The sequence below is a fragment of the Amyelois transitella genome, chromosome 20, assembly GCF_032362555.1.
Source record: "Amyelois transitella isolate CPQ chromosome 20, ilAmyTran1.1, whole genome shotgun sequence".
Lineage (NCBI taxonomy): Eukaryota > Metazoa > Arthropoda > Insecta > Lepidoptera > Pyralidae > Amyelois > Amyelois transitella.
In genome coordinates, this window is record NC_083523.1 from 1,812,764 (window position 1) to 1,827,879 (window position 15,116).

At 36.5% G+C, this 15,116-nt stretch overlaps 1 protein-coding gene and 1 pseudogene across 1 annotated transcript; one reads left to right on the top strand and one right to left on the bottom strand.

The window, feature by feature from the left end:
- The first annotated feature begins 2 nt into the window (after positions 1-2).
- LOC106138691 (uncharacterized) lies at positions 3-2,036 on the top strand. Its single transcript, XM_013339924.2, has 2 exons — positions 3-295; positions 1,141-2,036. The coding sequence occupies exons 1-2, from the start codon at positions 3-5 to the stop codon at positions 2,021-2,023; spliced, it is 1,176 nt and encodes a 391-aa protein (XP_013195378.1). The 3' UTR covers positions 2,024-2,036.
- LOC132902967 (uncharacterized) lies at positions 278-2,389 on the bottom strand (annotated as a pseudogene).
- Positions 2,390-15,116: the final 12,727 nt, after the last annotated feature.

The following is a 15,116-nucleotide window of genomic DNA, read 5'->3' on the forward strand; positions in this document are numbered from 1 at the left end:
ACATGGATCGCACTGCGCGTGTTCTACTTCTGCTTGCGTTAAGGCGTATTAAGAAAAAGAAACAGAAAAGAAAGTACTGGGTGCACCCATTACTGACAATTATGAATAAAGATGGAAACCACTTCAAAAGGAAATATGAGGCGCTAAAAGTGGACGAGGTTAAATTTTTCGATTACTTTAGGATGAGTGTAGGAAGTTTTGAAGAGCTTCTTAGTTTGATAAAGCCTCATTTACAAAAGAAATACATATTTAGAAAACCCATCGAACCTCTGGAGATGCTGGGATTAACTATAAGGTAAGAAAAAAATAAACTATTTATACTATAATCATACTGTTTAATCATTTTCACAATTTAGTGTTATTCAAAACTCGTAATCCGATTGTGTGTCATTCGTCAAATTTGTTAGTTCCTCATCGAAATTAATTTGTTCTGGCTCATTTACATCATCATTCCTTGGCGTTTGTGGAGACGATTGCATAGGCGCCGGTGATGTTTCGCATCCGCTTTGGAAGGCACTGCGTTGAATGGATGTTTGGTAGCCACTCTGCATAGACATTTGAGCTGTTTGATAGCCAGTCTGAACAGTTGTTTGAGATGTTTGATAGTTTGCTTGGACGGATGTTTGTGAAGTTTGATAGTGGCTGGGATAGTATGATGGTTGGTGTAAATCAGTTAATATCTGTAGGACACGACTTTGGAAAATTATTGTTTGATTATCATTCAATTTTTCCAATGATGGCAAAATTCCTTTAAAAAAAGATAAATGTCTACTTTCAGGTGTTTTTAAAGCAGCTATAATATTCTTCTCAAATTCGTCTTCGTCAATTTTTCTTTTACGCGATGCAGGCTGGTAACGTGGCATGACAGGTTGCTGGCTTTGTTGGGTTGAGGTGCTTGGTCTTATTTCTTCATCGTCAAGACTTGATGTTGTTTTATTTTGAAAATTCTTTTTCAGAAATAGGAGCTGGTCGTATAGATGATATTGTTAAATTTTTTTGGCCCCAGCTCCGGATTTACATTGCTCGTTTAATTTTTTTTCGTATTTTGTAAAATTATCCTTGATTCCTCTCCATTTTTTTATGACATCGTTACCTAAAAAAATATGAAGAATAATGATTTATTTTGTTTTTTTTTTTCAGGTACCTGGCGACGGGAAATACTTTTAAAGATATGCATTTCACATATTATCGTGGAAAATCTACAATAACAGAAATAGTAAAATTTGTTTGTCGTATTTTATGGAACATTCTTAAAAGGTTGGAATTACCAAAAATTACAACAGAGCTGATGGAACAAATTGCTCAAGAGTATGAAAAAAAGACCAACTTTCCTAATTGTATAGGAGCGCTAGATGGAAAACACATTCGTATATTGAGCCCGGATCACAGTGGATCCCTATTTTTCAATTATAAAAATTATAATTCCATTGTTCTATTAGCACTTGTTGATACGAATTACAAATTTATATATGTCGATATAGGTGCATATGGTAAGGAATGTGACTCCACTGTTTTTCAAAATTCAAAACTATACGACTTATTAAAAAAAGGTCAATTATCTATACCTCCGCCAAAACCGTTACCTGGCTTTCAAAAAGAAATTCCTTTTGTCTTCGTGGCGGATGAAGGATTACCACTGACAAATAATATAATGCGCCCATATTCTGGGAAGTTTTTATCGATAGAAAAACGAGTTTTTAATTATCGTTTGAGCCGAGCCAGACGATATGTTGAGAGCGCTTTTGGCATTCTCGCAAATAAATGGCGCATATTTCACCGACCCATTAATGTTTCTTACGATTTCACAATAGACATTATAAAAGCATGCTGTGTATTACACAACTTTGTATTGAATCGAGATGGCGCACAAACGTTTGAAGAAATGATTATTGACGATTCTTTGCAAATTTTACACGAAACAACACATGAAAGTAGAACGGAAGCTAACATAATCAGAAACGAATTTTGTAATTATTTTAATAGTAACATTGGAGCTCTAAGTTGGCAGTTAACGAAAATATAAATGTTTATAAGTACTTACCGATTTTTGATTTTTCAACAGTATTTAACTCCTCAAAATTTGAATATAAACTTGTACACACTTCCCTCCATGCTTCTGTTTTTAAATTTTTGTCTTTGAATTGTGATATAGTTTTGTCCCAAAGGACGGGACGTTCGTAAATTAAAGATATCAGGTGGTCGACATCGTACTCCGCCATATCGCTTAAAAAACACGTGCAGGTCGTTCAAAGTATGGACACCGACTAAACGGCAACGCGTTGTCGCATCGCAGATTTGTACGTTGCGCAGCGCATCGGATTTTCCACGATGCGTTGTGCGGCGTCGTTGATTTTTGCGATGCGACGCCGCAACGCACAGTTGTGGCCTGGTCCTACCAGTACCGTATTTTTTTTTGGGTGATGACGCGTTTCCTCTGCAACCCCATATTATAAAGGCTTATGATGGTAATCACACAATGGGATCATCTAAGAGGGTTTTTAACTATCGCGTATATCGAGGGCGAAGAGTAGTTGAAAACGTGTTTGGGCAGTTAACACACAAATTTAAGATTTTTCATAGACCTATTCAGCTAATCCCAGAAAAAGCTACTACTGTAACTTTGGCGTGTATACATTTATTTAATTATATCAAACGAACCGCTGCAACTCAGCAAAATGAATACGATACTGAAAATAATCAAGGAGAAATCTTTCCCGGTGAATGGCGTAGACATCTTGAAAACGACAGTTGCTTAGATAATATGTCAGGAGAAGACAATCAAACCTCGGATACTACAGTGACCGCTGAGGATACAAGAGTGGAGTTGACTCATTATTTTCTTTCTAGTGTCGAAGGATTAGAATGGCAATATAACCAATAACTCAACTCATATAATCAATATTACTTTTAATCATTAAAGTAGTTCCATGTATTATCCATTAAATCTAAAATCGTAAATTACACAGTGAGATACACTTTTATTGTGATTCGTATAATAAAATTTTAAACAAAATAAGAAATGTGTTTTTGTAAACCAATAACATGATATTAACTATTGGTAGAAGTGTCACTAAACTAAAATTAAAACCTTGCTATTCCTTACGCACATATGTCAAGCTCTACTCGTGTGAAGGGAATAGTCAACACTAATTTTAAATTTAACTTTAATGGGGCTACCTATAGCTACCTTTATTATACCAAAAAGAAAATTAAATATTTATAACATATTTTGAAGATTACTTTATAACACTATCAGAAGGATTTAGAGCTAGGTATTCTTCAGCAAATGTTTCTAGTGACGAAGGTTGAATTGTTTGTGGATCTGAGTTTGTTTGGGCAGAGTATTCAGAAGAAGTTAAGTTATTTGTAGAAGGGCTTACAACCGCCTGTTGAAGTGAAGATGCTGTATAGTATCCTGGATGACTGTGTGAACTAGAAACACTACTTGGTCTTGCAAAATCCGTAAATGTATCGGATCTATATCCAGTTTCGGCTTCAAATATTATATTGTTGATCCGATGTCTCACAATAGCTTTCATTTGTCGATCCATTTGTCTTAACTGACCCGCAATATAATCTCCAAATAAACCATCCTCATCTTTTGTCACATTTGGTCGTTGGGAGACATTCTTCATAATATTCAATGCTTCGGATATCAACTCTTTATTAGGGTTGATTTTAGGACGTTTATTTCGTTGCCAAGTTGTATTTTCTGGCGACATCTGTGGTAAATCATTATGATTTGATTGTGAATCTCCTGGTGACATCTGTGGTAAATCATTTTGATTTGATTGTGATTCTCGTCTCGATTGTGAATCGTGGCTCGTCGACGGTGTGTCCTGCGAAAAAAGACGAAAAAGACTGCCCGTTTTACTTTAATTTAATAAAAAATAAATAAGTATCTCTAGTCAAAATCAACATTTATTGTGTATTTTTTTATTATGGATTTTATTAAAGGCACTGAATAAGTCTTCAACATTTCAATTACTTTTTTTTCAAACACATTTTTTTTACCTGAGTGGCAACTATTTTGCCAATGCCCGGGAAAGGGTTAAAATGTAAATACAAAGATACACTAATAAATAAACTAATATTATAATTATATGTCTATGGGGCCCTAGTTGCCTGATTATAAATAAAAAAAAATATATATCTTTACTTACAGTATCGGTGGTTCCAGTAGGCACATTTTTGTTCCGCAGAAAATTTAGTGATTTGTAGGCAAACCATTTACTATGATAAATATCATCAGTACCCGCACCAGACTTATTTGAATTATCTTCTTTTTTTTTCTCTCGGTAATAATGACTAGTTAAATTTTTTATCTTTCTCTCGATTTCCGGAACATCAGTAGCAAATTCACTGGCAATTTCATTAAATGCGTCGTAACGCTTTGGCCGGCTTTTGTAGTCACGGTTTTTTGGGTTCCATAATATTTCTTTTAAATGATAGAGGTCTATTAGTTTTATAACTGTTGCATCGTCCCACTCCATATTGGTTAGTTGATAAAAATAAAAGTGCCGACACTTCACAACAACAGAGAATGAATAAGTGATACGTCACTACTCTATGAAAGCCGGCGGGCAACTGACTGAGTGAGTGGAGAGGGATGCCGTCGGCATCGGCATGCTGCCCCGCCGGCTTGCCCGCGCGGGCGCAAGCCGGCGGCATGATTGTACAAAATAAGGCCGGCGAGTTGGGCCGGCGATCCGTGCCGCCGGGTCAGCGGCTTTGGTGTGTAGACCGCTTTACATTAGGTAGTCCACAATCTATAATAAATTTGCCCAAAACTTTGAAATAAGCCATCATACTATGGAAAGGCCCTAGATGTATAAATAGATTATCGAATGTTGGCTTTTCCGTTGCTTGGATTTGTAAAGCTACTTTCGCAATCGCATGATCGTAACTTGAATTGAAGCTTGTTGTAAATCTTGACAATTTTTTTGGCTTTGTTTCATGGTTTCCAGTACAACTGATTTATTTGTAGGTGATGAATGAATTAGAGTTAAGTAACTAATTTTTTGTTTTGGATGAGCCTTGTCACTTATTAAGCTATTAAAGCCAACCCACATTGGAACATTTGGTATCTGTAATGCATGGCTGATCATCAGAATGGCATCTATTGTATTGTATAATTTAAAGTTAACAGGTTGCAAATTTTGAACTTCATGGACCGCTATCTGCAGATTCTCATGTCATCTTTGGTTTTTTCGGGTAAGCAACATCATCTGGAACAATACTCTCAAATGTTCTTCGCCTTCTTTTCTTCGTACTTGAGGCTTCTCCATCATTTGCAGAGAGTATATTTGATAATTGTGATGAATGTGTATTATCGAAATCTATATTTTGATAAATAATTCCAACAGTATCATGCAACGTGTCTTTGCCACTTCCTGTTTCGACAAACCGATCGAATACAGATGCTTTTTCTCTCCCACTGGGCCTGCGATCGCCTGGGCCATTCGGTTTAGGAGCGAGGTGACCGTGGACTTCTTCCTATCTTCGTCCTGGTCGGTGACTATCCGCTTCGACTGGCGACTCTCCTCCTCGAGCGCTTGTTGCAGCCTCTCCGATCCGCTGGAGTCCCGAGATTGACTCGGAAATCCCCCGCGATTCGCAGCGGCCTCGCTTTCGCCCTGTCCGCGTCTCAAAAGAAAACCGAGATCTTGACCTCTGTTTTCGTATGCCACTACCTCATGGTGTTGCGAGGCTGTAAGGGCACCCAGGTGGTCCCGGGTTTCGCCCGTGTGGTGAGACACTGCCATGACGTCCACGCTTAGCACTTTAGGAGTGTGAGTGTCTCCCGTTCTCCAGTTCCCTATGTCCTTCAGCACGCTGCATACCTTCTGGAAGGCTGTGGAGTTGTCGTCAGTGGCGAACAGTGCGATGGTTTTGTTCTTCCTCCGCACTATCCGACACCGCTGACCCCCCACTGATACCGTTGGTAAGGCGTCGTAGATTTTACGACGCATGGTGGTTTTGCTTCCGTTCAATAGGAGACCGAGTCCCGGTGCGATGTGCCGGCCTCGGCTGAGTGCAAGAGATTTGGCAATAGGTCTTCGCTGCCAAATGAGCAAGGGCTAGTCAAGATTAGAACTCATAAGGTTGAGCGTTGCATCCGCTCGCGAGTTTGCATTGCTCGCATTGCTCAAAGGCAAAGTCCAAGGCCGAGGTTCGTCCCAACTGGGAGCCCCTTGCGCGCTTTTGCCGAAAAGGCTGTTAGGAGGAGCGTCAAGCCCTCGCGTAAAAGCGTCCCGCTGTAATAGTAAATGCCCCTCAGGCAAACTATGTTCTCATAGTAAAAAAAATAAAAAAAAATATAGCCATCTCGCATTTTCGAACTGTATTTATTGTTGCTGAATCCTGAGGGAGACATCTCGAAGGGAGTAGCGAAATCACTTAGTAATATTGACGATACGTCAATGTCATGTCAATATGTAATTGAAGATACGTCGTAGTTTTGACACTATTGACTAGAAGGCGTTACTGTCTGCTGTGCTTTTACTGTATTTGTGCGCTAATAAGTATTATGTCACTTGCTTAAAGATGGCGCGACATGTACTGTTCGGAAATTGAAATATTATTTTTAAGTTGTTGCGTACAATAAATGTATGCTCGTCCACATGTTCTATGTTTGTAAGTTAATTGACGTCGTTGTAGAAAATGCAGCGGTGAAGTTTGTTGCGCCGCCTCTTTTTCACTTGCGCTTTGGAGTGGTAGTAAACTTAGTATTAAGCAAATTACTGACGTCAATTCTTGGTTTCCGAATAAACAAATTATTATTTAACTTTTTATATTATTTTACTTACATTACTTTGGGAAAAGGGGTCTACTGCTATTCCCCTTGTGCCCGTGGCAAATGAGTCCCCACCCATGACTGCCACTGGTCGCTGTTCCAGCAAGCACAGCTCTGCCACCACATCCATGCCACCTCCGGTGCGCCTACTGGATTGAGCCCTTGGCAGACCTTTTTTAGTGACGATTTTTTTCAGTCCAATACTGAACTGCATGAAAAGGAAATCATTATGATATAATATATATGCATGTTACTAATATAATCAATCTGTTTTAATGCTAGCTTACCTTAGCCCAAGCCTGCCCATCTCTGATAGCCCCACCCAAGGCGTTAGTGGCCTCAGCGAACTCCTGCCACTTTTTTCGAGTTTCTTGTTTGGCCTGCTGCGTTCGCAGGCCTCGAGCAATTCCTGGATTTCTCTCCAGGAACTCCACTAATGCTGCTATTTGGTTTAGCGTGCGTCTGTTTGCCATTTCTGCAATAGTATGTATAGCATTACTGTACTCTATTCATAGAATGAACCAAGCAAAGCGCTTTTTCTGTCTGGCATTTGTATACAAATAGACAAGGACAGAAAACTATCTAGCTCCGCCCAGAAGCGCTTGCGTCCTGTAAAAAACAATAGGGCTCGTTCATATTGCGAACGTTTTGGTGAGAAACGAGAAATATGTACACAGTATTTATTAGTATGTTGCGAAATTTTCGAAATCCTTCAAATTACTTTCTTAAAATGACGAGACCTCGAATAAGGGTTTGTATATATACTAAAAATAACTGATGTGTAGGGATTCTCTGAAATGAAATAATTAATATAATATAAAAATATAATTGATGATTATCTATATTTCTTATAAAATAAAATTAGTTACATTTTATTCACTTTCACTCTCCGACATATCAATGTCATTTCCTACGTTTATAATTAAATTTTCATTTAACCCTTCGAAGTTATGATCTATTTGATTCATTTTGGGCTCTATAACGTCTTCCACGTACCTGACACATTTTTTCCATTTCTCGGGAGTAATTTTCTTAACTGCAGCATGAAATATTTTTTTACGTCATTCATTTTTAAAGTTACGTTATTTGAAGCAACGTCTCCTTTTATTTGAGCCCATATTAACTCAATCGGGTTAAGTTCGCAGTGATATGGCGGAAGGCGGATCGCCGTTTTATTTTTTCTTTTTGCGATTTCATCAATTACACACGCCTCATATCGTTTTCTATGCTCCTTGATGATTAAGAGTAGTTCTCGATTTAGCAAATTTTCTTCAAATTGTATTCTCTTTTCTTTTAACCACTCAATTATTTCTTGTTTTTTACTATTTGCAGTTGGAAGTCTTTCAACCTTCCTTGAATGATATGAGGCGTTATCCATGACAATCACCGCATTTTCGGGGAGTTTTTCAATTGTTTCAATGAACCAATTTTCAAAATTTTCTGAATTCATTTCTTGTTGATAGTCGCCTTGCTTCTTTGACTCGAACACATGCAATGCTCCTTCTACGAAACCTTCTTCGCTGCCGATGTGGGTAATAATTAATCGCTTCCCCTTGCCTGTAACAAAGGAATAAAAAATTTAAAAACATGCGTAGGCAAAGTTAAAATAATAACACATTGCTGATAATAAAAATACAATGGTTTTTATCTTGTTTATGACAGTCGACGGCCAGCCACCTGCGGCGACACTTTCATTGACAAACATACGCAAATAGATCATTAACTCATACACAAATAGATCATTAATTTTTAAGAATGAATTACAATGAAACTTACCTGAGGGATTCTTTAAGCCAGTAGATAAGCCTTTTATAAAAGCATCACATGCGCTGGTCACGGTTGTATCCTTCCAAGTTTTAGAAGTTGTGTGACCTTCATTCAGCCAGGTTTCGTCCAAATAATATATTTTTTTACCAGCTTCTCGGGCATTTTTAATTGCACATAAATAATTTCTTCTCCAAACGAATATGTCTTAAGGTCTTCTCTATCAGTCAATAAACTGTTTCTGCCTCCTTTGTCAAATTTAAGCTATAATGAATGAATTGTTTAATTTCAGACAAAACAGAGCCATATTGGCCCTGTTACAGCTCTAGTATTTTAAAATAAAACAAAGTTAAAATAAATAATTCTAACAATGTAAAAGGCAATTTTGATGTAGACCAGTGTTATCATTGATCGTATGCATTAACAATTAAACTTTATGAAATTCCAGAATACAGTTGCGTTTGTCATTGAAACATAAAGAAACCTTACATTTTCCATATTTCGTGAAGGAACGGTATTTTAACATGTGTACAGCCATGAATAGTTGTTATGTAGTTGTAAACGCGCGTTGAACCGTTCAACGCGCGTTTACAACGCGTTCAACTTGAACGCTTGTCATCTGATCGTACCCTTAAAAAGGCACGTTAAGGGAGATCTTCTTGATCTCCATTTGTACATCTTCTACTGTTCCTGCCGCTGACCATAAACAGGGAGTGAGAACACTTCCAGTTTTCTATCTCATTCAAATTCTGTCTTTGCATATGCCCCAAATCGTAGAGATCCCCAATTCGTAGAGAGCCCCTCGTAGAGAATTATTTTTATTTAACTCCTCCATGAGGGCTCCTGTTTATTTTCGACATTTTTGTATTTCATTGAATGATTGTGTTCAAGGATATTTCTCATTTCGAGAAAAAATGCTATTTTATGTGACCTTTGATGACTCATTGATGTTGACGCTGCACGTTTGGTTTTACCGCTTACACATTTTTGACACTTTTCGGCAACCCATCTTCTAGTCATAGTCTAGGCATAGCGTTTCAGAACCCGTTCGGGTGAATACCCATTTTATAGGGTAAATTAGATAAGGGAAACCAGTTTATAGACTTAATCTCGTTCTTTGTTTTTGGAATAAATTTAATGTCGTTCGGGACGTGCGCAATGATATAAAGGCGCACCTTTTGTTTCCCTTAGAGAGTTATTTTTATTTAACTCCTCCATGAGGGCTCCTGTTTATTTTCGTCATTTTTGTATTTCATTGAATGATCGTGTTCAAGGATATTTCTCATTTCGAGAAAAAATGCTGTTTTATGTGACCTTTGATGACTCATTGATGTTGACGCTGCACGTTTGGTTTTACCGCTTACACATTTTTGACACTTTTCTGCAACCCATCTTCTAGTCTCCGTCAAAAATGGCATAGCAATTGAGAACCCATTCGGGTGAATACCCAGTTTATAGGGTAAATTAGATAAGGGAAACCAGTTTATAGACTTAATCTCGTTCTTTGTTTTTGGAATAAATTTAATGTCGTTCGGGACGTGCGCAATGATATAAAGGCGCACCTTTTGTTTCCCTTAGAGAGTTATTTTTATTTAACTCCTCCATGAGGGCTCCTGTTTATTTTCGACATTTTTGTATTTCATTGAATGATCGTGTTCAAGGATATTTCTCATTTCGAGAAAAAATGCTGTTTTATGTGACCTTTGATGACTCATTGATGTTGACGCTGCACGTTTGGTTTTACCGCTTACACATTTTTGACACTTTTCTGCAACCCATCTTCTAGTCTCCGTCAAAAATGGCATAGCAATTGAGAACCCATTCGGGTGAATACCCATTTTATAGGGTAAATTAGATAAGGAAACCAGTTTATAGACTTAATCTCGTTCTTTGTTTTTGGAATAAATTTAATGTCGTTCGGGACGTGCGCAATGATATAAAGGCGCACCTTTTGTTTCCCTTAGAGCAGCCATACTCAACCTTTTTTTTACTAGGGCCAAAAAACGTTTCGGTCATGGGATCCCGGGCCGCAAGCGAGAAATTATTAGGTCATAAATAAAATATAAATCAAAGGTAACGATATATTTACTTTATTGATGAGAAGAAAATTGAAAACACTATATCGATGCTTTCGACAACAATTGTCGTAAAAACCAAAATGGCACTTTTGGAAATAAGCTAAAAACAAATGAAAAAAAATATTTTCCGTAATATCTTCTTTATTTTAAAACCTATAAAATAATGATGTATACACGAAATACATGAATTTTCATGATCTTTCGCAACGTTTTATTTATATCTATGTCAAGCCTGTATCTTAAAAGTTAAACTGGATATACACCCCAGAAAATTTTAAAAGTCGGTGTTTACGACTTCCGATATAACAAGATCTATTGCTGCGTTTACTACAAATTAGAAGTATTTACCAATTTTTAAAAATGTTAGCTATTAATTGGAGTTAAAAACCTCGTATTAAATCAACTGTTGATGTAAACATTAAAATTTCAAAATAACATTACGTAAAAATCATGAATTTCATTTAGATTTTGCGGTATTTTTAAATTAATATTAATGTAAAATATGAAATAAAACACAAATAATTTATATTAATTAATTTATTTATTGTTTTAGACCAAATTAAATTGTGACCTTACTTTTTTTTATCAAGAGTCAAAAAATAAATCAGTAGAAAAAAAAATCTTACTAGAACGATAAAGAAACAAACTTAGTACAAAACAAAACAACGTAAAGAATCGATATTATCAGAAGTTACTTTGGTAACTGAAAAATAAAACACAATCTTCTCCCTGGTGATTAAAGTAATTAGTGGCATCATTTTAATAACTAATTTAACTAGAAATCTCATCTTCCTCGTCAGTCTCAGGAAGAGTTTCTACAATATCTCGAGACTGATAGGGCAGCTGCTTATATTCAGCATGAAATCGTTTGTTAATTGTACCTTGATCACACAGTCGCACAAGATCTTTATATTTTGCGGCTGTAATGGGTAGTCTATTCGTGTAGAGTGCTTTTGGTTTCAAGTCTCTTACTTGTTTATATTTTTCTTCGTCTGTCTTTTCTTTCGGTTTATTCTTCGCTTTGCCTCTACCCTTTCCTTTACGCTTAATGTCTTCAAACAAGTTTATCGTATGTGTTACAGCATCTTCTTTCATCGAATATTTAAGCTCCATTTGGTTTAAATTTGACTTTCTGAAAGTTGCTATTCTGATATTCCTCCATTTTATATCTTTCAATGTTTCTTTTGTAAAAGTGTTTGACGCAATTTCACCCCAGTCCAAGAAATCCGTGTGGTCCATCACATTGACTATATACGGTTTCGGCCGTTTTCGCGCTGACTCGAAGTATGTAGGCCATTGAGATGGACTCCAAACTATAAGTTTTTTCACTTCTCTTTCTATAACTGCATGCATCGAGTCGGCTGGCATGTAAGTATGTCCCGGAAGTAAAAAATTTACCTGAATTACTTCTAAGTTATTAGAATGCATTAAATAATAATTTAATGCTGCTAAAACCGTTTTGTTTTTGTTTTGACCCCCAGATGAGTCACAATAAAAAAGTAAATTTTGGACGCCTTTTTCATCTGCAATTTTTAAATACTTATACAAACAAGTAGCGATTTCATCACTGCCTTTTTTACCGTCACATTCTCCCCATGTAAAGCAATATCCATCTTGAGTTCTACTCTCATAAACTGTAAAATTAAACACAGCATATTTTCGGGAATAGTATAATAGCATGCTTTCCCCGTGAGGGGTATTCAAAACTTTTTGCAAGTCGAAACTAGCGGTTACTGTTTCATTTCTAATGACATGAAGTTTTTGATGAGCTGTAAATCTTCTGTAACTTGCTTTCTTTTCCAGGACATGATCGTCAAATTTTTTCTTATCTTCCTCATCTTGTAAATCCTTCTGGTTTTCTGCATTTAAACAAACAACACATTTGTCTTTTTTAGGGATATGGAAGCCTACGTGTGGGTAATTCTCAGAAAATATGTTCCTAAATAATCCTTCACTAACGTTTTCTTTTTTTTCCTTAGTGCAATCTTTTAAGTAAATTTGATAAAGGTTTGAAACGTTTTTTATTTCCTTTGATAAATAAACACGATTACTATCTTTTCGAGCATAATGTGACGGTCTAACTGGTAGTTTATCAATAAATTCTTTCACATAATTTTTAGCCGATTCTGAATACTTTGAATAATTTCTTGTTCTTTTTTCAAGTTGCGCCATACCTTCTTTCGAGTTTGCGAGTGTATATAGTAAAAACTTTTGTGTTATGTCCAATGTATTTAATATAAATTTTTGACAAACTTTTCTACTACCTTCTCCTTCATTTATATAATATTCATACGTAATTTGTCTTCTACTATTAGCAGAGTCAGTCCTTTTTCTATTAATTGGTGTCGGACGTGCACACCGAACAATCCAATCTTTTCTGCGCTGAGGATCGAGAGACCAGTAAAATTCAAAAACTGATTTTCGTTTTTCTTCATTAATTTCAAAGCATTTTCTTTTACATTTTTCTGGATGACAAGGATTTTCTTTTAAACTCTTGTTTTCTTTTATTTCTCCCTTTCTATTTTCATACAATAATCCTGCATCTTTGAGCTTTTTATTCTTTTTATATTTATTAACTGGTTTAACATTTCTTTCTGCAAAATCGTTAACGATGTTTTCTACGGGTTTCTTTTTCTTAAATCGTTTTTTTTTCTTCTTACCATCATTGTCACTTGAACTTTCGCTTTCATTTAGGCTCCAATTATCTGAACTGCCAGCGGAAAATGGATTTTCTTCATCACTAGGTAGAAAGTCCATATACGACTTTATGGAAACTTTGCGTCTTTTCTTAAGCTTTTGCTTTAGGTTATCATCAAAGGAACATCCAGGCAAAACGGCGTCTTTTGATAGTCTTGGTTGCAAAGTATTCACAGGTTCAATTAACAAATTGGTAGGAGATATCAACTGGTCTGTATCGGCAGAAATAGGATCTTCACACTGTATACCGCTTACAGGTGAATTGGGCGGCAGCCTACTCAGGTGTAATATGACGTCACTTGATGTGCTTGTTTGCGGAGCAGTAACTGGTACGTTCAACAAATTGGTAGGAGACGTTGACAGGTCAGTATCGGCAGTAGTAGCATCTTCACACTGTAGACCGTCTACAGGTGAATTGGGAGGCAGCGTACTCAAGTGTACAAGTGGTAGTTTAACAGGTACGGCCAGTTGTCGATTTGCGTTACCTACCGGAACTATGACGTCACTTGATAAGCTTGGTTGCAGAGCAGTAACTGGCACGACCAACAAATCGGTAGGAGACACCAACAAGTCAGTATCGGCAGGAGTAGGATCTTCAGACTGCAGACCGTCTACAGATGGTTTGACCGGCGACTTTGTCAGAGGTACAATAGTTAGCTCAGTGGGCATCGTCGGTTGATCATCTCCTGTGGGCCATATTGGTAACGAAACTTCACTTGATGGACTCGGCTGTGAAGTATTAGATGCGAATAACAAATCAGACGTATGCTTGTCAGTGTCTGCTGTAGTAGGGTCTTCACAATGACGGTCCATTAAGAGGGTCGGCATCAGAGATTTGATGGGTGCGATAGGGAAATCGGTGGGTATTGTATGATGACTTGACGGTATCCTCAGGTCAATAGTACTTTCAATAGGAGGGTAAGGATGCTGAGGAAGACCTGAAGATGAACACGGATCAACGTCACGTGTACATAGACTTAATTGTGGTGTAATCAGTGGGGAATCAGAATGCGATTTTACAAAAGTAAATGTGTCGCAATCCGTAGATTTTGAATAAACTGACAAAATATTTATTTTTTTCTTTGAAGTGGTAAAGCTATCATTTGTATGAATTGGACTGAATGATAAGTTTGATACACTTTTTGTGCTATTGCTTTGGCTGCCTCCATTACTTGTGTTAGACTTAGGGCTTACTTTCCTCTTTTTATCTAGCTTGTTTATATATTCTATTTCTGACTCAAGATTTTGATCTATTTTAGTATCTTCCAAATTATTTGTGCTCTTAATATTCATATCCTGGGTCCTGAAAATGAAAAACCAAATATTTTTTTAAAATACTTAAAGATAGCGGAAGCGAAACCCCGGGTTTGAAAACTGATTTTAAAAATAAAATTATGTTTAAATGTTTTACACCAGCAAACATTTAAACATATTTTTTTTTGCAATCAGTGCTTGGGTGTAAAAGTTATTTAAATAATCATTTAGGTCGTAAAAACCATATCAAGCCATGTTAGCGTAAATGTAAAGCAAGTAAAATGTACTTAATAAATCATTTAGTTTAATTTATAATTTGTATGTCTTTCTCTTAATTTAATAGTAAGTATTTATATAAATAAAAGAATACATAAAACTTAAAGTAAGTATTCAAAACTCTGTGGACCTACCTAATACAAAAGTAAAAGTTTGTATTATTTGTCTGTTTGTGTAAATCACGCTCCAACCGGCCGAACTGATTATGATGACATAAGAATACGAATATGAATAAAACCGATGAACACAAA